Source organism: Salmo salar, chromosome ssa04, assembly GCF_905237065.1.
Source record: "Salmo salar chromosome ssa04, Ssal_v3.1, whole genome shotgun sequence".
Lineage (NCBI taxonomy): Eukaryota > Metazoa > Chordata > Actinopteri > Salmoniformes > Salmonidae > Salmo > Salmo salar.
Window position 1 is genome coordinate 40,821,058 of NC_059445.1, and position 25,681 is coordinate 40,846,738.

Consider the following 25,681-nt stretch of genomic DNA (forward strand, 5'->3'; position numbering starts at 1 on the left):
GAGTGGTTTGGAAGGAATCAGTGGCTAACTACAAGCATTGCAAAGCAATCACTAGCCTGCTACAGTTTTTGTTGGAGAGAGTGTGTGATCCAAGTCTGAGTTTAAGAGTCTTTTTTACAAGCTGAAAGGATAAACATTCACATGCAAACACCATGGGCCAGAAAATGTTGAATACATTGGCCAGCATGTCTTCTGCTACGTTCAAAACAACTGGAAACTCCAAACTGGGAAATCTCAGACTTCAGTGAGTCCAAGACAACTGGTCATCCATCGGGCCTCTTTCAAGACCTCCGACCTGAAGATCACTGACGTCATGATTCAACCTTGTTTTTTTCCGAGTTCTCAGTTTCTTGAAAGCACCATAAATCCAGAGAATGCCAAACTTTGATGACAAATTTTGATGACACAATTTGCCCACAAGAAGGACTGCTGAGCCATCTTCCTGTTCAAGTGAGCACAACATTTTTTATTGTATACTGCTGCATAAATGATGTAATATGCCAGGGAGATATGCATACTGTATCTAAGAAAGTAATACTAAGTGTATGTTGTGTAGTAAGCTGTTAGTAGCCCATTTGCCTCACCCTAATAATTTGGTCCCTTTCTCGCTCATAACTTAGCCTACTGTTCTGACTTGGTGGTGCACATGCAGTCTATAGCCTGTTGTAGAGAAATGTCATCATTGAATATTGTGAGAGCTTTCATTGTCTGCTTATATGCCCCCTTTATTTATCCTGCGGTTCTGACTTGCTGTACAGGGAGAATACTATAAGAACGACGCATGTTCTAAATTCTGTCACTGTACATGTCAAAGTATCTTGTATTTATTTTTAAGTAAAGAGAACACCAAAATAACAAAACGAAAAAACGCACAAACAACAAAACAGTCTTGTCACACTCACACTCACACTCACACTCACACTCACACTCACACTCACACTCACACTCACACTCACACTCACACTCACACAAGCAAACCAAGAAACAATCTCCCACCACACCAAACCAAACAATTACCCATATATAGGACTCTCAATCAGAGGCAACGAGAAAGCACCTGCCTCCAATTGAGAGTCCAACCCCCCATCAACCTAAACATAGAAATACAACAAACCAGAAAGAACATAGAAATACAAAACATAGAACATAGACCAATAACCTGAAATAATAAATCAAACACCCTACTACATAAATCACCACCCCGAACCACATAAACAAAATACCCTCTGCCACGTCCTGACCAAACTACAATAACAAATAACCCTTATACTGGTCAGGACGTGACAGGTATTGTGATTACTAAATGTGAAAGTCTTCTTTAAAGAATATGTTTGAAAACATTATTTTAAGATATTGAACAAATGTTATTTCTTAATTTACAGGGAATTGATTCAATTGCTTGTAACCCAGTTGAAGAAATCTGGATCGGTAACTCCTAAGTAAAAAGTGACTTGGAACAAGATTAAAGAATGGGTTGTATTTTCATAAAATATTTGTTTGTATTTGTTATTTAATAGGTTTAACCAAAGGAGAAATGTAGGTTGTGTGTTGAATGAAATAGGTTACAACTTGAAATATAGATTTATTAATAATCAAATATAACAGTTGACATTGAATCATATATTTGGGTTCAACAAATGTTTTTTTTAAACTCATTTACTTGTAACCAGTTGAACCATTTTTTTTTTTTAGGTTGACCCAAGGTGTCCTTTTTTAAGGTGCTCCTCCCAAGCCACTGTCTGCTTCAGTACACAATACACATTACTCCATTAAACCAGGCCACAGTAATTGAGATCACAGACCAATCAACCATGCAGCATGTGCCATAAAAACTGCCTGAGAGTAAGTGTGTGTCTGGCCTTTGTTGACCATTTAAAAAAGGTTGCTGGCATTAACCTCTTTCCCAAAATGTAAATTCCTCCATGTGAAATCACAGCACATAAGGCAAAGTACAAAAATATATTCTTTATTTACATTAATATATATGGTACCATAAGCACTGCCACAGAAGTGTTGACACTGCAGGAATCATTCACAGCATGTTACACCAGTAATTGGAAATATCATGGTAATTTTACTTTTAATATTCGTCCTATATTTCTTTAATTGTTCCTCCTACTTGTTACCGGCAGTGGCTCATCTGGCTATGATGGTGACCTGGGTTTGGACCATGTGTCTGTTCTGGAAGCCTGAGAATGTACAGGTGTAGGTTCCTGTGTGTTACTGACTCTCTGGGTTGTGAAGAAGGAGGACTCCATTTCACATCAGAACCTGGTCCTGCTCCAGTCCAGCCCTCCCAGAGGTTAGAGGTCAGTCTGGTTCTGCTGTCGTAGGCTCATTGGTTCTGGTGAAGGTCCACGTGAGGAAGATGTTCTGGAGGTTATGTGGAGCGATGCAGGGGATGGACAGCACTCAGCCTGCCACTCCAATAAATTCCTCTGAAATAGAGACACATTCACCCAAAGTGTCACAGGCTGGTTTTGTCCAACTTTTGGGGCCTTAATATTGTTATGGTGGACTTTGATAAATGAGTGAAGGATCAGAATACCTGTCTGCTTTATGGAGGTGCTCCACACCTGGGCCTTGTCTGCAGAGATGACCAAACAGAAGTAGGGGTAGTCAGAGACATTACCCAGGATCCTCACTCTGCTCTCCAATGTGTACAGACCTTTGGAGTCGGGGGTTTTGATGGTGGAGTTCTGTAGTGTTATTGGGGCAGATCGTGGGTCTGTGGTCCATGCCATGTTCTGAGATTAAGAAAAAAGTGTTCTCTGTTGAATAAAAAAAAAAAAAAAAAGCGTTTTTATAAGCATGATAAAACACAGCACTACTTACTTCAGACATATTTCACACAGTAACAGCAGGAACTAACCTTCCACCTTAATAACATCCACAAAGGTTTCCTGATTACCCATAATGGTACTGGTGTAACGCATTTACACTACCGTTCAAACGTTTGGGGTCACATAGAAATGCCCTTGTTTTCCATGAAAACATATATGAAATGAGTTGCAAAATGAATAGGAAATATAGTCAAGACGTTGACAAGGTTATAAATAATGATTTTTAATTGAAATAATAATTGTGTCCTTCAAACTTTGCTTTCGTCAATGAAACATCCATTTGCAGCAATTACAGCCCATTCTAGTTGTCAATTTGTTGCGGTAATCTGAAGAGATTTCACCCCATGCTTCCTGAAGCACCTCCCACAAGTTGGATTGGCTTGATGGGCACTTCTTACGTATCATACGGTCAAGCTGCTCCCACAACAGCTCAATAGGGCTGAGATCTGGTGACTGTGCTGGCCGCTCCATTGTAGACAGAATACCAGCTGACTGCTTCTTCCCTAAATAGTTCTTGCATAGTTTGGAGCTGTGCTTTGGCTCATTGTCCTGTTGTAGGAAGAAATTGGCTCCAATTAAGCGCCGTCCACAGGGTATGGCATGGCATTGCAAAATGGAGTGATAGCCTTCCTTCAACAAGATCCCTTTTACCCTGTACAAATGTCCCACTTGACCCCCACCAAAGCACCCCCAGACCACCACATTGCCTCCACCATGCTTGACAGAGGTCGTCAAGCACTCCTCCAGCATCTTTTAATTTTTTCTGCGTCTCACAAATGTTCTTCTTTGTGATCCGAACACCTCAAACTTAGATTAGTCTGTCCAGTGTCTGTGTTCTTTTGCCCATCTTAATCCTTTTTAAAGATATGGCTTTTTCTTTGCAACTCTGCCTAGAAGGCCAGCATCCCGGAGTCGCCTCTTCACTGTTGACGTTGAGACTGGTGTTTTGCGGGTACTACACTCAGCCAAAAAAGGAAACGTCCCCTTTTCAGGACCCTGTTTTTCAAAGATGATTCTTAAAAATCTAAATAACTTCACAGATCTTCATTGTAAAGGGTTTAAACACTGTTTCCCATGCTTGTTCAATGAACCATAAACAATTAATGAACATGCACCTGTGGAACGGTCGTTATTAAGACACAAACAGCTTACAGACGGTAGGCAATTAAGGTCACAGTTATGAAAACTAAGGACACTAAAGAGGCCTTTCTACTGACTCTCAAAAACACCAAAAGAAAGATGCCCAGTGTCCCTGCTCATCTGCGTGAACGTGCCTTCGGCATGCTGCAAGGAGGCATGAGGACTGCAGATGTGGCCAGGGCAATAAGTTACAATGTCTGTACCGTGAGACGCCTAAGACAGCGCTACAGGGAGACAGGACGGACAGCTGATCATCCTCACAGCGGCAGACCACGTGTAACAACACCTGCACAGGATCGGTACATCCGAACATCACACCTGTGGGACAGGTACAGGATGGCAACAACAACCACCTGAGTTACACCAGGAACGCACAATCCCTCCATCAGTGCTCAGACTGTTCGTAATTGGCTGAGAGAGGCTGGACTGAGGGCTTGTAAGCCTGCTGTAAGGCAGGTCCTCACCAGACATCACCGACATCACCGGCAACAACGTCGCCTATGGGCACAAACCCACCATCGCTGGACCAGACAGGAAGAGCAAAAAATGCTCTTCACTGACGAGTTGCGGTTTTGTCTCACCAGGGGTGATGGTCGGATTCGCGTTTATCGTCGAAGGAATGAGCGTTACACCGAGGCCTGTACTCTGGAGTGGGATTGATTTGGAGGTGGAGGGTCCGTCATGGTCTGGGGCGATGTGTCACAGCATCATAGGACTGAGCTTGTTGTCATTGCAGGCAATCTCAACGTTGTGCATTACAGGGAAAACATCCTCCTCCCTCATGTGGTACCCTTCCAGCAGGCTCATCCTGACATGACCCTCCAGCATGACAATTCCACCAGCTATACTGCTCGTTCTGTGCGTGATTTCTTGCAAGACAGGAATGTCAGTGTTCTGTCATGGCCAGAGAAGAGCCCAGATCTCAATCCCATTGAGCACGTCTGGGACCTGTTGGATCGGAGGGTGAAAGCTTGGGCCATTCCCCCCAGAAATGTCTGGGAACTTGCAGGTGCCTTGGTGGAAGAGTGGGGTAACATCTCACAGCAAGAACTGGCAAATCTGGTGCAGTCCATGAGGAGGAGATGCACTGCAGTACTTAATGCAGCTGGTTTTCTAATGATCAATTAGCCTTTTAAAATGATAAACTTGGATTAGCTAACACAACTTGCCATTGGAACACAGGAGTGATGGTTGCGGATAATAGGCCTCTGTACGCCTATGTAGATATTTCATAAAAAATCAGCAGTTTCCAGCTACAAGAGTCATTTACAACATTAACAATGTCTACACTGTATTTCTGATCAATTTTATGTTATTTTAATGGACAAAAAAATAGCTTTTCTTTCAAAAACAAGGACATTTCTAAGTGACAATGAAAAGGCTGGTCTTTAAACAAAGATGTCATTCCACTGAAATGTTCAGTCTGAAATTGTAACTGGTCAATGCCATCGTAGTAGCTATGGACGGGTGTTTGCTGTCTGTACCAATGAATCACCTCGTCTTCATTTAGTTTGAAGCTACATGGCAGCACACAGTCCTCAGAGTAGAGACAGGTCACCAGAGAGACAAGACATGGACTTTTTTTTTTATAATGCCTACATATTCTTTAATAGAAGTTTAGATTCCAGAGGATAATGTTATATAATTGCAATCAAACATTTCTGATAATCAACATTTGTAGTATTCTTACCCATAGTGAATTTTCAGCCAGTTGCAGGGTAAATAACAAGATTACCCTGCTATTCCTTTGTTTCCTTTACAAATATACTTCTACTCACACATCTAGGTGTACACTCTTAGAAAAAAAGGTGCTATCTAGAACCTAAAGGGGTTCTTCGGCTGTTCCCATAGAAGAACCCTTTGAATAACTATTTTTGCTTCTAGGTAGAACCCTTTTGGTTCCAGGTTAGAACCCTTTTGGTTCCATGTAGAACCCTTTCCACAGAGGCTTCTACATGGAACCCAAAAATAGGGTTCTACCAGGAACCAAAAAGGGTTCTCCTATGGGGACAGCTGAAGAACCCTTTTAGAACCGTTTTTTCTAAGAGAGAATAACTGCACAACATTTTCACAATCTTAAATATCAAACTATGCCTGCAACACCTTAAGATAATGAGATGGTTGAAGATATTTTTGGTGTTTTTGTAGAGACAGTTGAATGAGGGAGAACACCTATGTCTATAAAACCTTTACTAAAGCAAATGTCAACAAACCCATGCCAAGACGTGTTCATGCTTGTGAATCCTTTCAAAGAAAAACAAGTGCAGGTCAACTCAAACATACAGCATAACCAGCATTATCCTAAATATAGTTACATCACTCATTTCACTTAACTCAAAACATATCGTCACAGCGTATGCATTTTGTCCTATATAGAACACCAAAGTTGTGTGGTCATATTGTTAAAACGAAAGCTCAGGACGAAAATGTTACGCTACATTACGAACAGCATGGCAATGTGTATTTCTGTCTCGGTAGCCTGCTGTAGCTAGCTAGATACCTTAGAAGGGTAAGGTATCTCAGAGTTGACAACTGTTCAGACACTCACAGATGACTGCTACAATGAACACTTCATTCAAAACTTTTATGTAAATGATGAAGACTGTACAGTTATTCAATTGTTTAGAACACAGATGTGCTCCCATTGTAGAACAGTACTCTCCAATGAAATCACTGGAATGCATCCCTACGTGGTATAATTTCCCCCCTTGAGCAAAACATGTGGGTTGTTGTCCATGGGCATATTTTCTAACTATCAGTCAAGCTACAAATGCATGGTTGATTGATGATGTCAGGTCTGTGATTAGGAACAGTATGACTGTCATCTAGTACGTCTTGTCAGTCAGAGCTATGTATGGCCGTTGTTGTGTCCTGCTGTCAGCTGGCAGTTATCCATTGGCAAATCATCAGATGTTTTAACTGTGAGGGAGAGACGGAAAGGCCAATTAGTAAGGCAGGGCAATAGGTATTAGCCAATGAAGGAATAACTCTAAAGCCAGCAGTATTTCCTTTCAGTGTACTTCAACCAAACATGAATAAATAAGAACTTTAGTATACAGATAAATTAATTCAAGTGATAGAAGAGTTGGAGTTTTATGAATGTTGTTAAGGCTAAAGGTATCTGTGCTGAAGGCTACACAAGTCACTTTTGTTTTGGCCTTGCAGAATGGGGATAAAATCAGATACACTACATGCCCATAAGTATGTGGACACCTGCTCATCGAACATCTCATTCCAAAATCATGGGCATTGATATGGAGTTCGTCCCCCATTTGCTGCCATAATAGCCTCCACTGTTCTGGGAAGGCTTTCCACTAGATGTTGGAACATTGCTCCTGGGACTTGCTTCCATTCAGCCACAAGAGCATTAGTGATGTCAGGCGATTAGGCCTGACTCGGAGTCGGCTTTACAATTCATCCCAAATGTGTTCGATGGAGTTGACGTCATGGGCTCTGTGCAGGCCAGTCAAGTTCTTCCACACCGATCTCGACAAACCATTTCTGTATGGACCTCGCTTTGTGCACGGGAGCATTGTCATGCGGAAACAGGAAAGGGCCTTCTCCAAACTATTGCCACAAAGTTGGAAACACAAAATCGTCGAGAATGTCATTATATGCTGTAGCGTTAATATTTTCTGTCACTGGAACTAAGGCCCGAACCATGAAAACAGCCCCTGCCCATTATTCCTCATCCACCAAACTTTACAGTTGGCACTATGCATTGGAGCAGGTAGCATTCTCCTGGCATCTGCCAACCCAAGTTTCGTCCGTCGGACTGCCAGATGGTGAAGCGTGACTAATTACTCCAGAGAAGACATTTCCAATGCTCCAGAGTCCAATGGCGGCAAGATGTACACCACACCTGACGAACAGTTATTTCCAGAGGCAGTTTGGATCTCAGTAGTGAGTGTTGAACCGAGGAGAGACGATTTTTACGCACTACACGCTTCCGCACTTGGCGGTCCCGTTCTGTGAGCATGTGTGGCCTACCGCTTCACGGATGAGCCGTTGTTGCACCTAGGTGTTTCCACTTCACAATAACAGCACTTACAGTTGACCGGGGCAGTTCTAGCAGGGCAGAAATTTGACAAACTGACTTGTTGGAAATGTGGCATCCTATTTAGGTGCCACGTTGAAAGTCACTGTGCTCTTCATTACGGGCCATTCCACTGCCAATATTTGTCTATGGAGATTGCATGGATTTGTGCTCGATTTTATAAACAGCAACGGTTGTGGCTGAAATAGCCGAATCCACTCATTTGAAGGGGTGTCCACATTCTTTTGTATATATAGTGTAAGATTGCTGGATTGGATTATAATAGGACAAAGGCCATACAATGATGAGTCCTGACAACTACTAAAATAGACCTATACTTACTAGTTTCCATTGGCTGCATCTCTGTGTCCTCCAGAGTAGTCCTATCAGCCTTCCCTTGGTTGGCTAAGGAGTACATAAATCATATGAGTCATCACTTCCTTCATTGCCATGTGAGTATGAGTACAGAATGCATGGTGTTCAGAAGTGATTCATTTACTCTCAGGTATTCCATCACATTAGTTATAGTAGAGTGAACAGTAGGATAGCAGACATCTCTTTGATACGCTGATATACTACCACTGCAGGCCCGGGTCAAGACCTGTCTTTATACTTACCTCTTTGTTTTCTATACAGTAGTAGAGCTGTTGTTACTAGTGCAACCACTGCAACTACTACAGCAATAACCCACATCTTGGAGTGACTTTCCCCTGTACGCCCAACCTGGTCTTCAGCATTTGGCATATTTTCTAGACGTTTGGACAATGTAAATGTGTGAAAAATTCAGCATTATGAAAAGATAGTGGACACTTATCATCAATAACCTTGCATGCAATATAAGCACATAGGGTGTAAATATTTTAAAGGTATAACTTTTATGTACCTGTCAACGACCGCCGTAATGTTGACCTGATGGCGACCTGGGTTTGAACCATGTGTCTGCTCTGGAAGCCTGAGAATGTACAGGTGTAGGTTCCTGTGTGTTCCTGACTCTCTGGGTTGTGAAGAAGGAGGGATCCATCTCCCATCAAAACTCGGTCCTGCTCCAGTTCAACCTGGCCCTCCCAGAGGTTGGAGGTCCGTCTGGTTTGGCTGACATAGCTGAGGATGACCTTGGATTTATCATTGGTTTTAGCGAAGGTCCAGGTGAGGAAAAAGTTCTGGAAGTTCTGTGGAGCCATGCAAGGGATGGACAGCTCTCGCCCTGCCTCTCCAGTCAACTCTGTTGATGAAATAAGTTTATGAATTGTGAGCCAGTGAAAGCATTTTATTTGAGGCTCAGTTGGTAGAGCATGGCGCTTTCAACGCCAGGTTTGTGGGTTTCGATTCCCACGGGAGACCAGTACAAAAAAGTACAAAAATGAATGCACTGACTTATGTAAGTTGCTCTGGATAAGAGTGTCTGTTAAATGTAAATGTAAAAGGTATATATATATATATATATATCACTGTCCCTTAGCAGACTTCCCACTGTAGTCACTCTCTTAAACACTAGAGGGCGGTGTTACCATAGAGGTCCTATTCAATTACTAGAGGTGATTTTATAAACCATCAAAGTTCCAGAATGGTGGCAAAAATGGCAACCATATTGGTCAGGGCGAAATACAAACCACTAATTGGAACGAATGGCGATAGAGGTATATTATCCAGATTTTACCCAAAACACACCTGCAGGAAAATAAAAGTAAGATATGGGATATATCAGAAATGGTGTAATGGAATTATTGTCAACATAAAATATTGTCAAATAATTGTAAATACAGTTTATACAGGTTTTACACCAATTTTCTGTATAAATAGCCTCTAAAATATACAGTACCAGTCAAACGTTTGGACACACCTACTCATTCAAGGGTTTTTCTTTATTTTACTATTTCCTACATTGTAGAACAAAAGTGAAGACATCAAAACTATTAAAGAAATCAAAATATATTTTAGATTCTTCAAAGTAGCCACCCTTTGACTTGATGACAGCTTTGCGCACTCTTGGCATTCTCTCAACCAGCTTCATGAGGAATGCTTTTCCAACAGTCTTGAAGGAGTTCCCACATATGCTGAGCTCTTGTTGGCTGCTTTTCCTTCACTCTGCGTTCCAACTCATCCCAAACCATCTCAATTGGGTCAAATAGCCCATACACAGCCTGGAGGTGTGTTTTGGGTCATTGTCCTGTTGAAAAACAAATTATAGTCCTACTAAGCGCAAACCAGATGGGATGGCATATCGCTGCAGAATGCTGCGGTAGCCATGCTGGTTAAGAGTGCCTTGAATTCTAAATAAATCACAGACAGTGTCACCAGCAAAGCACCCCACACCATCACACCTCCTCCTCCATGCTTCACGGTGGGAATCACACATGCGGAATTCATCCGTTCACCTACTCTGCGTCTCACAAAGACACAGCAGTTGGAATAAAAAAAATCTCAAATTTGGACTCATCATACCAAAAGAAAATTTCCACCGGTCTAATGTCCATTGCTCGTGTTTCTTGGCCCAAGCAAGTCTCTTCTTCTTATTGGTGTCCTTTAGTAGTGGTTTCTTTGCAGGATTTCGACCATGAAGGCCTGATTCACGCAGTCTCCTCTGAACAGTTGATGTTGAGATGTTTGAACTCTGTCAAGCATTTATGTGGGCTGCAATCTGAGGTGCAGTTAACTCGAATTAACTTATCCTCTGCAGCAGCGGTAACTCTGGGTCTTCCTTTCCTGTGGCGGTCTTCATGAGAGCCAGTTTCATCATGGTGCTTGATGGTTTTTGCAACTGCACTTGAAGAAACTTTAAAAGTTATTGACATTTTCCAGATTGACTGACCTTCATGTCTTAAAGTAATGATGGACTGTCGTTTCTCTTTGCTTATTTGACCTGTTCTTTCCATAATATGGACTTGGTCTTTTACCAAATAGGGCTATCTTCTGTATACCCACCCTACCTTGTGGAAAGAAATTCCACAAATGAACTTTTAACAAGGCACACCTGTTAATTAAAATGCATTCCAGGTGACTACCTCATGAAGCTGGTTGAGAGAATGCCAAGAGTGTGCAAAGCTGTCATTGTCACACCCTGATCTGTTTCACCTGTCTTGTGCTTGCCTCCACCCCCCTCCAGGTGTCACCCATTTCCTCCATTATCCCCTGTGCATTTATGCCTGTGTTTTCTGTTTGTCTGTTGCCAATTCGTCTTGTCAAGCCTACCAGCATTTTTCCTGTAGTCCTGTTTTTCTCTCTTTTCCCTGTTTTCTAGCTTTCCCAGTTTTGACCATTCTGCCTGCCCTGATCCTGAGCCTGCCTGCTATTCCGTACCTTATGACACTGCCCTGGATTACTGACCTCTGCCTGCCCTGACCCTGAGCCTGCTTTTCTGTACCTTTCGGACTCTGCTCTAGATTACTGACCTCTGCCTGCCCTTGACCTGTTGTTTGCCTGCCACCTGTTTTTGTAATAAACTTTTGTTGCTTCGAACTGTCTGCATCTGGGTCTTCTCCTGAGGTCTGACTGACCCAGCAGACTCGGACCAGCTAGGAGCCAGCATTGGGAGACACAAGGAGTTACTCCGAGGTCTTATGGACGGATTCCAGACCTTGGCAGAACGCCATGACTGTGCCTTGAATACATTGCTGGAGCAATTCCGCGGATTATCTGTGAGTCTGCCGGCCATGACAGTAGCCTCCCAGCCCCCCAGTAACACCGCTGTCAGCAGTGCGTCTCTCCAGGCCACCCCGGCTTCCCGATAACCCCGCTTACCTCCTCCTCCTCCTCTATCTTTGAGCTGCTGCCCTCGTCCTTCCCCTCGGATCGCTAATGTCCAGGAGGGCTCTTGCCTGGGCTACTGTCCAGGAGGGCTCTTGCCTGGGCTACTGCTCTTGCCTGGGCTACTTGCCTGGGCTACTAGGAACAACAATCTACCGAGTGTTTCAGCCTGGAGGAGTTCGTGAGGATGAGGTGAAATAGGTTTTCAATTCTCCGTTGTCCAGGAGAGAGACTGCCCAGAAGTTACTCCAGCTTCGCCAAGACTCCCGCAGTGTGTTGGACTATGCAGTTGATTCCTGCACATTGGCTGCCAAGTGCCTGGCACTCAGAATCCCTGTTCGACACATTCCTTCATGGATTATCGGAGGACGTTAAGGATGACCATGCAGCCCGGGAACTGCCTCAGGATCTCGATTCTCTCATTGCCTTGACCATCCAGATCGATGGGCGGCTACGGGAACATAGGAGGGAGAGGAGGTCTGATTCCTGTCCCAATCTCTCACCCTAAGGATCCCACCTTTCCTCCGAGGAACTCCGGAAGATCCCGGAATCTACATCCCCAAGAGAATCCAAGCTTACCCGAGTTCCCCCGAGAGTCTCTGAGGTCTGCCGACTCCCCTTTTTCGTAGCCGATGCAACTTGGCAGAGCTAGGCTGTCTCCAGCTGAACACTTACGCAGACTTAACACCCAGAGTTGTCTGTATTGCGGAACTGCCGGTCATTATGTGTCAACCTGTCTTTTAATAAGACCAGGCTCATCAGTAGGTGCGAGTACTCTGGTGGGCCATACAGAGCGTTTTTCTTCTCCCCTTACTCGCACCCCCTCTCCTGCTGTGGGGCAACCAGTCTAAATCTCTCCAGGTTCTCATTGACTCTGAGGCCGATGAGGGTTTCATGGACGCCACCCTGGTGTCTGAGCTGGGCATCCCCACTCAGCCCCTCTCCAGTCACGTGGATGTTAGAGCACTGGATGGGCGCTCTATAGGCAGGGTTACCCACATTACTACTCCTATCCCCCTGTGTGTCCAGGAATCACAGTGATCTATACAGTTTATGCTCATCAAGTCTGCTCAGGTTCCCGTAGTATTGGGGTTTTCTTGGCTCCAGCGCCACAATCCCCTTATCAAATGAACTGCTGGTACTATCATGGGCTGGAGCCTGTTCTGCCACGCCCATTGCCTGAACTCAGCGCAGCCTGCCCCAGGAAGTCTTCCTGTGGGCTCGGAAGAAGCCTCGAACCTCTCTGCCATTCCAGTGGAGTATCAGGATCTACGGGAGATTTTAAGCAAGGCCTGGGCCACTTCGCTTCCTCCGCATTGACCCTATGACTGCGGGATTGACCTTCTCTCGGGCACTACCACCCTGGGGATGGCTGTATTCACTGTCGGGTCCCTGGCTGCAGGGGGTATCCGTCCTGCCTCCCCCGCCGGCGCAGGGTTCTTCTTTGTGGAGAAGAAGGACGAAACTCTGCGCCCATACATCAACTACCGGGGCCTCAATGACATCACGGTTAAGAACCGCTACCCGCTACCACTCATCAATTCGGCTTTCAAGCCACTCCAGGGGGCCGCTATCTTCTCTAAGTTAGACCTTCGGAACGCCTACCACCTGGTACGGATACGGGAAGGTGACGAGTGGAAGACAGCCTTCAACACTGCTAGCGGACACTATGAATACCTGGTGATACCATTCGGTTTGACCAATGCTCCTGCTGTGTTCCAGGCCCTGGTTAATGACGTTCTCCTGGATATGTTGAACCGGTTCGCGTTCGTCTACCTCGATGACATCCTCGTCTTTTCCCGCTCAGCTCAAGAACACGTTCTCCACGTCCAGCAAGTCCTCCAGCGTCTCCTGGAGAACCAGCTGTTTGTCAAATGCGAGTTCCATTACTCCATCATCTCCTTCCTTGGTTACATCATCACTGCTGGGAATGTGCAGATGGATCCGGGAAAGGTGAGAGCGGTAGTAGATTGCAACGTTTCTTAGGATTTGCCCTTTTCTATCACTGTTTTATCCGGATTTACAACACCCTGGCCTCTCCCTTGTCAGCACTCACATCTCCGAAGGTCCCGTTCATGTGGTCCCCAGCTGCTGACCGGGCATTCCTGGACCTTAAGCACCGCTTCACCACAGCTCCCATATTGATCCATCCGGACCCGTCCTGTCAGTTCATGGTGGAGGTAGACACTTCGGATGTCAGAGTGGTGGCTGTCCTGTCCCAAGGTTTTGCCCTGGAACTTAAGCTGCATCCCTGCGCCTTCTTCTCCTATCGCCTTAACGCCACGGAGATGAATTATGATGTGGGGAATCGAGAACTACTCGTGGTGAAGATGGCCTTGGAGGAGTGGAGACAATGGTTAGATGGGGCGGAACTTCCATTTATAGTGTGGACGGATCACAAGAACCTGGAATATCTCTGCACCGCCAAGTATCTCAACTCCAGGCAAGCTCGATGGGCCCTGTTGTTCACCCGGTTCAACTTCACCATCTCTTACCACCCGGGGTCTAAGAATGTTAAGCCGGACATGCTTTCACGCCGCTATTGCCCCGCTTCTACACCCTCAGACCCCGAAATCATTCTTCCTACCTCGTGCCTGGTGGCTACCTTCGTCTGGGGAATAGAGAACCAGGTCTGTGTGGCGCAGCGTTCCCAGCCGGACCCAAATGGGCTTATTCCTCCAGGCTTGCCTGCCCCCCTGGTTCCCATTGGAGCCAGGGTGGCAGGTGGCCCACCATAGTTCCGGACATCTCCGCGTTCGGCGCCTCTTGCACGGTCTGTGCTCAGAACAAGACTCCTCGGTAAGCTCCGGCTGGCCTCCTTCAACCTCTTCCTGTCCTTCACCGTCCCTGGTCACATATACCCCTGGACTTCGTCACTGGTCCCACTCCGTCTGATGGCAACAACACTATCCTCAAGGTGGTGGACAGGTTTTCCAAGGTTTTCCTGCCCATTTCATTCCCCTCCTCAAGCTACCTTCGGCCAAGGAGATGGACCAGCTCATGGTGCAGCACGTCTTCCGGATCCATGGACTTCCAGTGGACATGGTTTCCGACCGTGGTCCTCAATTCTCGTCCCGGTTCTGGAAGGCGTTCCGCACACTCATTGGGTCATCGGCCAGCCTGTCCTCCGGGTTTCATCCCCAATCCAACGGCCAGTCAGAACGTGCCAATCAGGACCTGGATACGACTCTTCGGTGCCTCGTCTCGGCCAACCCCACCACCTGGAGCCAGCAACTTGTGTGGCTGGAGTACACCCGGAACACCCTTCCCTGCTCGCCCTTCGAGTGCTCCATGGGTTATCAGCCCCTCTTCCCTGAGCAAGAGGTCATCATACCCTCTGCCCAGATGTTCGTCCGTACCTGGAAGAGAGCTCGGTCCGCTCATCTCAAGACTACCTCCAGGTACCGTCGACAGGCAGACTGCCACCGGACCCCGGCTCCCCACTGTCTTCTTGGGCAGAGGGTATGGCTGTCTACTCGGAATCTGCCCCTCTGGGTAGAGTCACGCAAACTTTCCCCCCGTTTTATCAGCCCTTTTTCCAAGATCCTTAGCCCCTCTGCTGTTCATCTTCTGTTGCCCTGCACTCTCCGTACACATCCCACGTTTCATGTATCAAGGATTAATCCTCTGTCTTACAGCTCTCTGTCTCCTCTTTCCGGTTTTGACCATTCTGCCTGCCCTTTCCCTTAGCCTGCCTGCTGTTCTGTATCCTGAGGTCTGATAGTCATCAAGGCAAAGGGTGGCTACTTTGAAGAATCTAAAATATTTTTTGGATTTGTTTAACACTTTTTTGCTTACTACATGATTCCATATGTGTTATTTCATTGTTTTGATGTCTTCTCTTGTCACGAAGTCTACCGAAGATGGCTCCTCTCCCTGTTCGGGCGGCGCTCGGCGGTCATCGTCACTGGCCTACTAGCTGCCACCGATCCTCTTTTCCTTTTCGTTTGGTTTTGTCTGGTTTTGTGTTAGGTAATTAGTGGGGTATTTAGTCTTGCTGTCTGGGTGTAGGTTTTTGTGCAGGATTGTTCGTTGTTGCCTGTCGTGGGGTTTAGGGGTTATTATTGTTTTCCTGATTCATGTTGTGGAAGAACGTTATTTTTGTTTCTGGACTGTGTTCCGACCCTGTTGAGGTGGACATTTATATTTTTGTCTGGTTCGTTTTCCTTGTTCATTTCCTGATTGGATTTGTCGGAATTAGGAAATAAACACCCTACTACGCATCTTTGGTCTCCTGCGCCTGACTTCACCCCATCACTCTAGTGAGTCTTGACATCTCTATTATTCTACAATGTAGAAAATAGGAAAAATAAGGAAAAACCCTTGAATGAGTAGGTGTGTCCAAACTTTTGACTGGTACTGTATGTAAACAGATCAGAAATGTCTTAAATGTTTTTCTTGGAAAGCTGTGAGTGCTATTATGGTCCATTTACAACTTGTCTCAGTCCTAACATCAACTGATTGCAGCCAGTGTATGACTGTAGATTGACCACATTGTTTGAATGGAATGTTGGCATATTGGCAGTTAATTTGAAAAATGTCATGTCTAGCTAGCTGACAAAAAAACTGTGTAAAATAATGAATTTGAATAATGTATCTATATACATTATTCAAATTCATTATTTTACACCATATCTTATCACATCACTGGCAAACCATGGTTGACCAACTCCCTGACCAAAATGGCTGACCTTAATCCCATCATAAGAAGGTTAAAACCCATTCTAGTGTTCTAATTCCTAATAGAGAGAAATAGTAATGGCATCTTTTTGTAGGCACTAACTCAGCCATTGTTCGTTGGACAAAGCCTATGAGGAAAATGAATGACATTTTTGTAGGGTTTTTGGATGAACGCCAAAAATAAGGTCCGTGGTAAACACAGTCTTAGGAGATCTTATACGTTTTGTTCTATGAAATAATCTTCACCAGCTAACGTTACTTTTTGTGAAGTTTGAAGAATTTATGTAATAATTAAAAACACACAAATCACACAGACTTCATAATGGATATGCTAACTGACTGCTATTGTCTGATAAAACAAAATGTATAAGATCTCCTAAGCCTGTGTTAACCTCAGACCTTATATTCCAAAAGCCTATTCTTTCCCCATTCATTCTTCCCATAGGGCTGGCTAAACAAACCAGAGGACTACAAGGACTAGCGAGCTATATTCAATGGGTGTTACACTGAAATTAATGAATTATTCATTTTCTCAGGCATCAACGCATCACGCACGTCTGTCTGGGAGTTGAGAGCACCTGTATATAAATCAGTCAGTTTCCCTGTGTGGGTTTGTCTCTGGCTCTGCACTTGGTCATCATTGCTAACTACCTCTCTCAAAGAGTGTGGTGTATAAAGTCAGAACATCTGCTGTCTCAGCCACTGCCTGTCACCAAGGGTGTACCCCAGGGCTCGATCCTAGGCCTCACACTCTTCTCAATTTACATCAACAACATACCTCAGGCAGTAGGAAGCTCTCTCATCAATTTATATGCAGATGATACAATGTTATACTCAGCTGGCCCCTCCTCAGATTTTGTGTTAAACGCTCTACAACAAAGCTTTCTTAGTGTCCAACAAGCTTTCTCTGCCTTTAATCTAGTTCTGGACACCTCCAAAACAAAGGACATTGTGGTTTGGTAAGAAGAATGCCCCTCTCCCCACAGGTGTGATTACTACCTCTGAGAGTTTAGAGCTTGAGGTAGTCACTTCATACAAGTACTTGGGAGTATGGCTAGACGGTGCACTGTCCTTCTCTCAGCACATATCAAAGCTGCAGGCTAAAGTTAAATCTAGACTTGGTTTCCTCTATCGTAATCGTTCCTCTTTCACCCCAGCTGCCAAACTAACCCTGATTCAGATGACCATCTGCAGGTAAGGGTGCTCTTGAGCGGCTAGATGTTCTTTACCATTAACCCATCAGATTTGCCACCAATGCTCCTAAAGGACACATCACTGCACTCTATACTCTGTAAACTGGTCATCTCTGTATACCTGTTGCTAGACCCACTGGTTGATGCTTATTAATAAAACCCTCTTAGGCCTCACTCCCCCTTATCTGAGATATCTACTGCAGCCGTCATCCTTCACATAAAACACCCGTTCTGCCAGTCACATTCTGTTCGCAGCAGCTAGCGACTGTAACGAGCTGCAACATACAATCAATCTCTTAATTCAAAGACTCAATCATGGACACTCTTATTGACAAATGAAATTTTATTTGTCACATACACATGGTTAGCAGGTGTTAATGCGAGCGTAGCGAAATGCTTGTGCTTCTGGTTCCGACAGTGCAAGTGACTAGTGATCCCTTTGTTAAAGTGGCCAGTGTTTGGGTCTCCATGTTGGCAGCAGCCTCTCTGAGTTTGTGATTGCTGTTTACCAGTCTAATGGCCTTGAGATAGAGACTGAAGAACAGCTTCTCAGTCCCAGCTTTGATGCACCTGTACTGACCTCGCCTTTTGGATGGTAGCGGTGTGAACAGGCAGTGGCTCGGGTGGTTGTTGTCTTTGATGATCTTTTTTGCCTTCCTGTGACATCGGGTGCTATAGGTAGTTTTCCTCTGGTGATGCGTTGTGCAGACCGCACCACCCTCTGGAGAGCCTTGCGGTTGTGGGCGGAGCAGTTGCCGTGCCAGGCTGTGATACAGCCCGACATGATGCTCTCGATTGTGGATCTGTAAAAGTTAGTCGGGGTTTTGGGTGACAAGCCAAATTTCTTCAGCCTCCTGAGGTTGAAGAGGCGCTGTTGCACCTTCTTCACCACACTGTCTGTGTTGGTGGACCATTTCAGTTTGTCGTTGATGTGTACACCGAGGAACTTTCCACTTTCTTCACTGCTGTCCCTTCGAAGTGGATAGGAGGTGCACCCTCTGCTGTTTCCTGAAGTCCATGATCATTGTTGATGTTTAGTGAGAGGTTGTTTTCCTGACACCACACTCTGAGTGCCCTCACCTCCTCCCTGTAGGCTGTCTCGTCGTTGTTGGTAATTAAGCCCACTACTGTTGTGTCGTCTGCAAACTTGATGATTGAGTTGGAGGCGTGCATGGCCACACAGTCATGGGTGAACAGGGAGTACAGGAGGGGGCTGAGCACGCACCCTTGTGGGGCCCCAGTGTTGAGGGTCAGCGAGGTGGAGATGTTGTTTCCTACCTTCACCTCCTGGGAGCGGTCCATCAAGTCCAGGACCCAATTGCACAGGGCGGGGTTGAGGCCCAGGGCCTCCAGCTTGATGATGAGCTTGGAGGGTATTATGGTGTTGAATGCTGAGCTGTAGTCAATGAACAGCATTCTTACATTTGCCACGATCTACACCCAGAAAGGGCCACGTCATGACACTGGTAAGGCGGAGGTGACATGATCCTTGACTACTCTCTCAAAGCGCTTCATGATGACAGAAGTGAGTGCTACGGGGCGGTAGTCATTTAGTTCAGTTATCTTTGCCTTCTTGGTTATAGGAACATTGGTGGCCATCTTGACAGGTGTGGCTGCTTTGCGGGATGTATTGTTGTCCCTATTTCCTAGCCCTTTGTGCTGTTGTCTGTGCTCAATAATGTTTGTACCGTTTTGTGAGGCTACCATGTTTTGCTGCTGCCATGTTGTGTTGCTACCATGTTGTCATGTTGTGTTACTTCCATGCTGTGTTGTTGTCTTAGGTCTCTCTTTATGTAGTTTTTCATTTTAATCCCAGCCCCCGCCCCGCCCCTGCAGGAGGCCTGTAGCCTTTTGGTAGACCGTCATTGTAAATAAGAATTTGTTCTTAACTGACTTGCCTAGTTAAATAAAGGTTAAATAATCCCAGCAGTGTATTACTGTTTTTATGAGAATTTATCAACCATAAACTATGCATCTGCAAAATGAGAGAGAAAGAGAGAAAGAGAAACACAATGCTGATTATGCCGTACCTCCTTTTTGTAGTGAGCTCTTCCATGACTGTGATCCATATGTGGAATTAACGGTGCAGACGTAAGTGGGGGTATTTCCAAACATTCTCAGTTTGCTCTGAACAGAGTAGAGGCCCTCAGTGTTGGGTGCCATATGTGTGGTGGATCTCAGGTTGGCTTTAGGTGGCAGAGTGGACCATTGCACACGGGGAGCAGGGAAGATATCCTTAGACAGGCACTGAATCTCTCTGTTCTTACTTATCTCCATAGTAACCATCTTGATGGGAGCTGGAATAATAGTGAGAGAGAGCCAAGGTTAGAAAGTAACAGCCTTGAGTGGTTTGACTACAAACAGTGAATTTGAGAGCAAAAACCATTCAAAAGGTTTTTGTACAGCGAAGTCACACAACCAACATCAAAAGCAAATACTCGACTCTTGGCTTGGCATCAGTTTAGAAATTTGGCTCTAGCTCTAACAGCTCCAATACAGCGGCAGCTGGGCGACAAACAATGATTCATGTCTCTTAACAGAGGGTATTTTACCACAAGCTACGCTGAAGGAATTTGATATGTGAAGTGGATACTCAGCAGCATACTCTAGCCTCGATACTAGCGCCAGCGGTACTACTAACCCTCCACTTTCATGATGATAAAGGACTCCTGTTGTCCCAGAGTGCTGTTGACCTGACACCTGTAGCGGCCTCGGTCCTTGATGCCACACTGGCTGAGGTGGAGCGAGGCGTTGCCCCGGGAGAGCTGGTCCTGAAGCAGGTACATCCTGGTACGGTGGTCCTTGGGAGGCTGGTCCGACTGGTCTCCACCCTGATGGGAGTGGTTGAGGAGGAGTACCTCCTGGCGGTACCAGCTGATGATCTCATTTCCGCCGGGTTGGAAGCTGCAGGGTAGCACACAGTCTTCTGAGAACAGGCATGTCAAATGGGCATCTAAGGGAGAAGTAGAGAGATAACAGTTTGGGGAAATGTGACCTCCATTTAATAATTAGTTAACATTCTTTCAAAAAGCCCGCAAAAAAATCCAGTGTTGCTATGTCAAACAGTTTTCTTATATTTTATATTTCAATCTTCTGTGACATATATAAAGTGCAATATTTCGATGCAAACTCAAAATGTAATACATTTCAACTCCATATCTGACATGGTACAGGTGTATTATTTTTTAAAGCCCATAACTATGTGTTTGAGCTATATAATTTTGTTTCAAAGTAGATTTAAGACTACCCAGAAACACTATGTGTTGACCCCCTATTTAGCCCACTGCAGTAGAAGGCGGAATGAACAAAATGTTCTCTCCATTCCTATCTCTTTCTTTCAGCCCACAACACCTACTCACAGTATGTCCTTTCCATATCGGTATATCACGTATGACGTGTACTGAATCCACATGGTAATGAGTGAACTTTTCTCCCCCTCTTTCCATCTTGCTATAGGTTGTGTTATTCTCACGGTTCTGAAACATTCACTATGTTATGTTTTACCCAACTGTAACATGCAGTCCCAGCATTTTAGCCACCACACAACTCACAGTTAGCGCCAGCACCTATGGTTATGGGGGCACTTCTAAAGCCAAACATTACATACATACATTACAATTTTTTAGTTAAATGCAGAGTTTGACTGGATAAGTATTAGATAATACCCTTGAAACTGGTAATCACACAGCCTATTCTCAACATCTGTTTTTTTCAGTCATTTGTTTTGCACTAAATGTGGTTGCAACAAGACATTGCACTGTGAATGAATAAATGTAACATCCATGTTCATAGGTGAATTTATGGGCTTTTTACTGCCAAAACAACAGTGGTAACACCAGTGAAGTCCTTCATAGACAGGGCACCCACTCAGAGTCAAATATAGTGCATGACTATATAGAATAAGCATGTGTGCAACTGTGTGAAGAGTCAAGGATGTCCCTGTGAGACTGTGAGCTTCTCCTCAGAGTAGACGTCTTTCATCTCCTCAGCAACATTCCAAACAGAAGAGACAGCTGACCTGGGTCCCAGCATGGTCTGGCCAGTCTAAATACTGGACAGGACAGTGGGACCCGGCCTCCCTAGTCTCCCAACCAGAACAAACAGAGGCATGCCGAGGGCCAGAGGGCCAGCTATCACAGACGCCGTGGGCTACTGGATTCCTAACAGAGAACACATCGCGACTCCTGCTCACTGCCCACTGACTGACCACCTCTCAAGGATTTACAGGGATGTGGGCAACATATCTCTACATGCACAGCAATAGAGGCTCAGCATTGCCTTGAAGGATGTTTTTACTTCATAAATCCTCAGATTTGCTGAGGATGGAGAGACACTTCATCGACAAGTTACAGGAACAGTGCAGTGACAATATGTAATTTCTGTTGTATAGGAATGGTTGTTTGTATTCATAAAACTCCTGGCCAAACCATTCTCTTTAAACTAATACTTTACACTTGATTTGTCTTATGGAAAATCCCTCTCCTTTTAGGACCACATGTTAAAGTAGTTCTTGTTATTTTTCAGATGTCTGTCTCGTTATAGTTTTGCCACGAAGAACTATGATTTCTTGTGCAGTGAAAGGGACACAGTGCAAAAAGCATCTGTTCCATGAATAAGAGATGTAGAGAAAGAAAGTGTACCCAAACGCTCTTCAGCCCCGCTTGAACAAAAAGGGAAACATTCCTTACCCCAGGACACTTCAAACTGGTGACTAGCATTCCTTACCCCAGTACACTTCAAACTGGTGACTATCATTCCTTACCCCAGTACACTTCAAACTGGTGACTAGCATTCCTTACCCCAGGACACTTCAAACTGGTGACAATCCAGGAAAATAAAGAAAAAGGAGTACATTGTTTCTGTATAGATCTGATTATTTGATGGGACACAACATGCAAAAAGGTTTACATTTTGGCGTAATCACCTCCATCAGAGCCAGGTAAGTAAGTTTGCTTGTCTTTATTTTCCTGGACAGTCACCCATTGAAGTGTCCTGGGGTAAGGAATGTTTTTAGATAGAGATGTATTTTAAGATTAGATCAAATGTAAGTATTTAAAGGCATACAGTAGTCAGATTATTTGTTTCCTTACACTAAAGACATCCCCTGCCTTGAACCTTGACCCATGAGCCTGTCCTGACAATTCTTGCACTACTACCTTTAAAAGAGGATAGAGAGATCTTATCCTTACCTGGGATCTTACACTTTGCCAAGGTGAGAATCCACAGCAACCTCAAAAAAGCTTGAGCAAGTGCCTTTACCATTCTCATTCATTCACAAAGCCACAAGTATGGTTGTTGTTGACTCACGTCCTGATTCCAATCAGTAGCAATCTTAAAGCAATTAGGAGCTCTGAATCACAATTAGTGTCTTGGTCTCTCTTAGATCTCACATTTCAGCCTATGGGATAGTGTAGATCAAAAGCCCTTGCTGTCACTTTAAAGGTTGAAGGATCCAGATGGAAAATATCCTTGTAAACACAAATGAGAGCCAATACAAATGAGAGCCAATGAGTCTGAAACTCACTGCCGCAGACATACGAAAGGGCCCACCTGGAACCACTTGTGTCAGAGCAGAAAAGCAGTTTCCCTGTCAGAGAAACTAGCTCCTCTCACAGTGAGAAGAGAGGGAGTGTAACAGGAAGAGAGAGCGAGAAGGAGGGAGCGGCAGGGCAGACAGGCTTTTCTGAAATACAAACCCATCTACAGAGACATCGAGACACGGTGCAATCAATGGTTACACTGTGTTACTTGGAAATGCCTCTTTCCCTCTTATCTCCCGGTCAGACCTCCCCACCCCTCACACTCAGTGCCTCATAGAATCTCTTGTCATCTGATGGAAAGAAATCAATGTCACTCTGTATGTCACCACTTTAACATCTCACACCTTCTCTGAGTAATAACTGTGCACACAGTAGACTAGGTATACTGCTCTTTTCATATTGTAGTTTCCCCTGAAACAGTATATTTTTCTTGTATCTTCTAGTTCCGTGAAAGGCATGTTCCTTATCCCTCAAGCCTTCAATACCTTTATTAATCATAGAGAGCTGGTCTGGACAAGAAAAGTGGGATGTCACAGTGCCCTGCCACCAGCAGGCAGGCATGAGGTTAACCACAAGGCCAATTATAGTTCAATGTGGAACATATTCAGTCACTATTGTTTCTGTCTGCCTCCCACTGGGCACTACTGTCACTGTGTTATACACACACAATCACAGACCACACTAAACCTGAATCCTAATCTACTTATTGTTGTGGCTGACTGCACCTAATGTTCAGGAACCTTTCAGGAAGTTTGCCCTCACATTGGATGATGCAACATGTTTTCTCACGTTAGTTCCTTGTGTTCAGTGTCATTGGCCTCCAAGGGGTGAAATAAAACCATAACAATGTCACATTATGATGAGTCACTAATGATAAATGTCCTACTTATCCCATAGTAGCTGATAAACAGAGATGAGCACAGAAGAAACGCACAATCATTTCAAAGCAGAATTGTGTGTCAATAATGAGTGGTTAGGGTTTTAATACGCCAGAGTATCTGTCTATCATAGCAAACATGTTTTAGTGTGGAGGCCTCACTCTGTTGCCATGATCAACCAACAGTGAGCACTAAAGTGTGTGATTGAGCGATGATCATGTATTTACTCCATGATGTGTAGCTACACCTCTCCTTTACGGTCCTTAGGAGGCACGTGTGAGGGGAAACCCCTAGCTCCACGTCAATGCCTCTTAAAGATGGCAGCACTCATCTCTGCCCTCAATCAACGCTAATCCCAGATTAAAGGAGCATGCCACTGGACTGGGATTATGCTGTGGGCGCTTTCATTTGATCATTGATTCTCTACCAGTCTTTTCCTGACTCACTTTTATACTTCCTCTGGTATATTCTTTTTGTATTTTCTAATAATGTGTGTTTAGTCATCACTATAATGTCTTTTTTTCTCTCTCTGTGTGTAATATGGTTTAATTCTGGTTATATTCCAGTGACTAAACCTTGTTTCCATCCATTCCTAGGCAATTATACCTATGAAAATTACCAGCAGTAATCCAAACCCCTTGTGGTGACATTAGCAGACTCTCTGGTTGATAAGAGCCAACATTTAACTGACCTAACATTCATGACTGGCCTACATTAGTCAGTAAAGGAAATCATTGTTTTAAATAACTGGAAAACATGCACTGATAGCCTTGAACTATGGACATTGCACAGCCAATATCTAGTAATATAAAAGCAGCTATGAGACCACTATTTTAGTCCAACCTTATAATCCACACAACCAATACAGAAACTCGTAGAATACATGGACATTTCTATTCCCTTCATGGATATATTCACAGGTGTATTCTATGAATGATCGTGATCATAGAAGAGTACTGTTACTATAGTATTCAGTGGCATGGGCAGAAATCCATTGATGGCAGGGCCAGCAGGGCCATCATTAAATTAGGCTACCCTATACCACAAGCCCCCGTCTGGAAGTTGGAGAATTTTGCGTTTTTCAAAAGCCCGAAACAGCTTTCCCCAGCAATTTAGTGCCATTATCATTATGCTTAATTAAAAATAAATGAATATTATACACTACCGTTCAAAAGTTTGGGGTCACTTAGAAATCTCCTTGTTTTTGAAAGAAAAGCATTTTTTTGTCCATTAAAATAACATCAAATTGATAAGAAATACAGTGTAGACATTGTTAATGTTGTAAATTACTATTGTAGCTGGAAACGGCAGATTTTTTACGGAATATCAACATAGGCGTTTGGAGGCCCATTATCCGCAACCATCACTCCTGTGTTCCAATGGCAAGTTGTGTTAGCTAATCCAAGTTTATCATTTTAAAAGGCTAATTGATCATTAGAAAACCCTTTTGCAATTATGTTAGCACAGCTGAAAACTGTTGTGCTGATTAATAAAGCAATAAAACTGGCCTTCTTTAGACTAGTTGAGTATCTGGAGCATCAGCATTTGTGGGTTCGATTACAGGCTCAAAATGGCCAGAAACAAAGACCTTTCTTTTGAAACTAGTGTGGGAGCTGGACGCGGACAT

At 44.4% G+C, this 25,681-nt stretch overlaps 2 protein-coding genes across 2 annotated transcripts in view; one reads left to right on the forward strand and one right to left on the reverse strand.

Moving 5' to 3' along the window:
* LOC106603079 (gamma-aminobutyric acid receptor subunit rho-3) overlaps positions 1-25,681 on the forward strand; it is a 40,439-nt gene continuing 14,758 nt past the window's right edge. The window contains exon 1 of the mRNA XM_045716923.1: positions 1-450. The gene's annotated coding sequence lies outside the window, so the exon portion shown is untranslated. The remainder of the gene's footprint in view (positions 451-25,681) is intronic.
* Positions 6,120-23,292, reverse strand: LOC106603080 (uncharacterized). The gene is made up of 7 exons (XM_014196252.2): positions 22,826-23,292; positions 20,278-20,589; positions 19,667-19,933; positions 8,903-9,241; positions 8,637-8,768; positions 8,362-8,424; positions 6,120-6,902 (listed from the first exon to the last, which is right to left on the reverse strand). Exons 1-7 carry the CDS (start codon positions 22,902-22,904, stop codon positions 6,832-6,834), a joined length of 1,263 nt encoding a protein of 420 aa, XP_014051727.1. The 5' UTR covers positions 22,905-23,292; the 3' UTR covers positions 6,120-6,831.

Bases quoted from the DNA above. Each gene is read 5' to 3' on its own strand.
- LOC106603080 (XM_014196252.2), bottom strand. From the start codon at position 22,904: ATGAGAATGGTAAAGGCACTTGCTCAAGCTTTTTTGAGGTTGCTGTGG. The intron at 19,934-20,277 runs GTTAGTAGTACC...CTATTATTCCAG, and splicing joins TATCATCATGAAAGTGGAGG to CTCCCATCAAGATGGTTACT. The intron at 6,903-8,361 runs GTAAGTATAGGT...TCTCCCTCACAG, and splicing joins GATGCAGCCAATGGAAACTA to TTAAAACATCTGATGATTTG.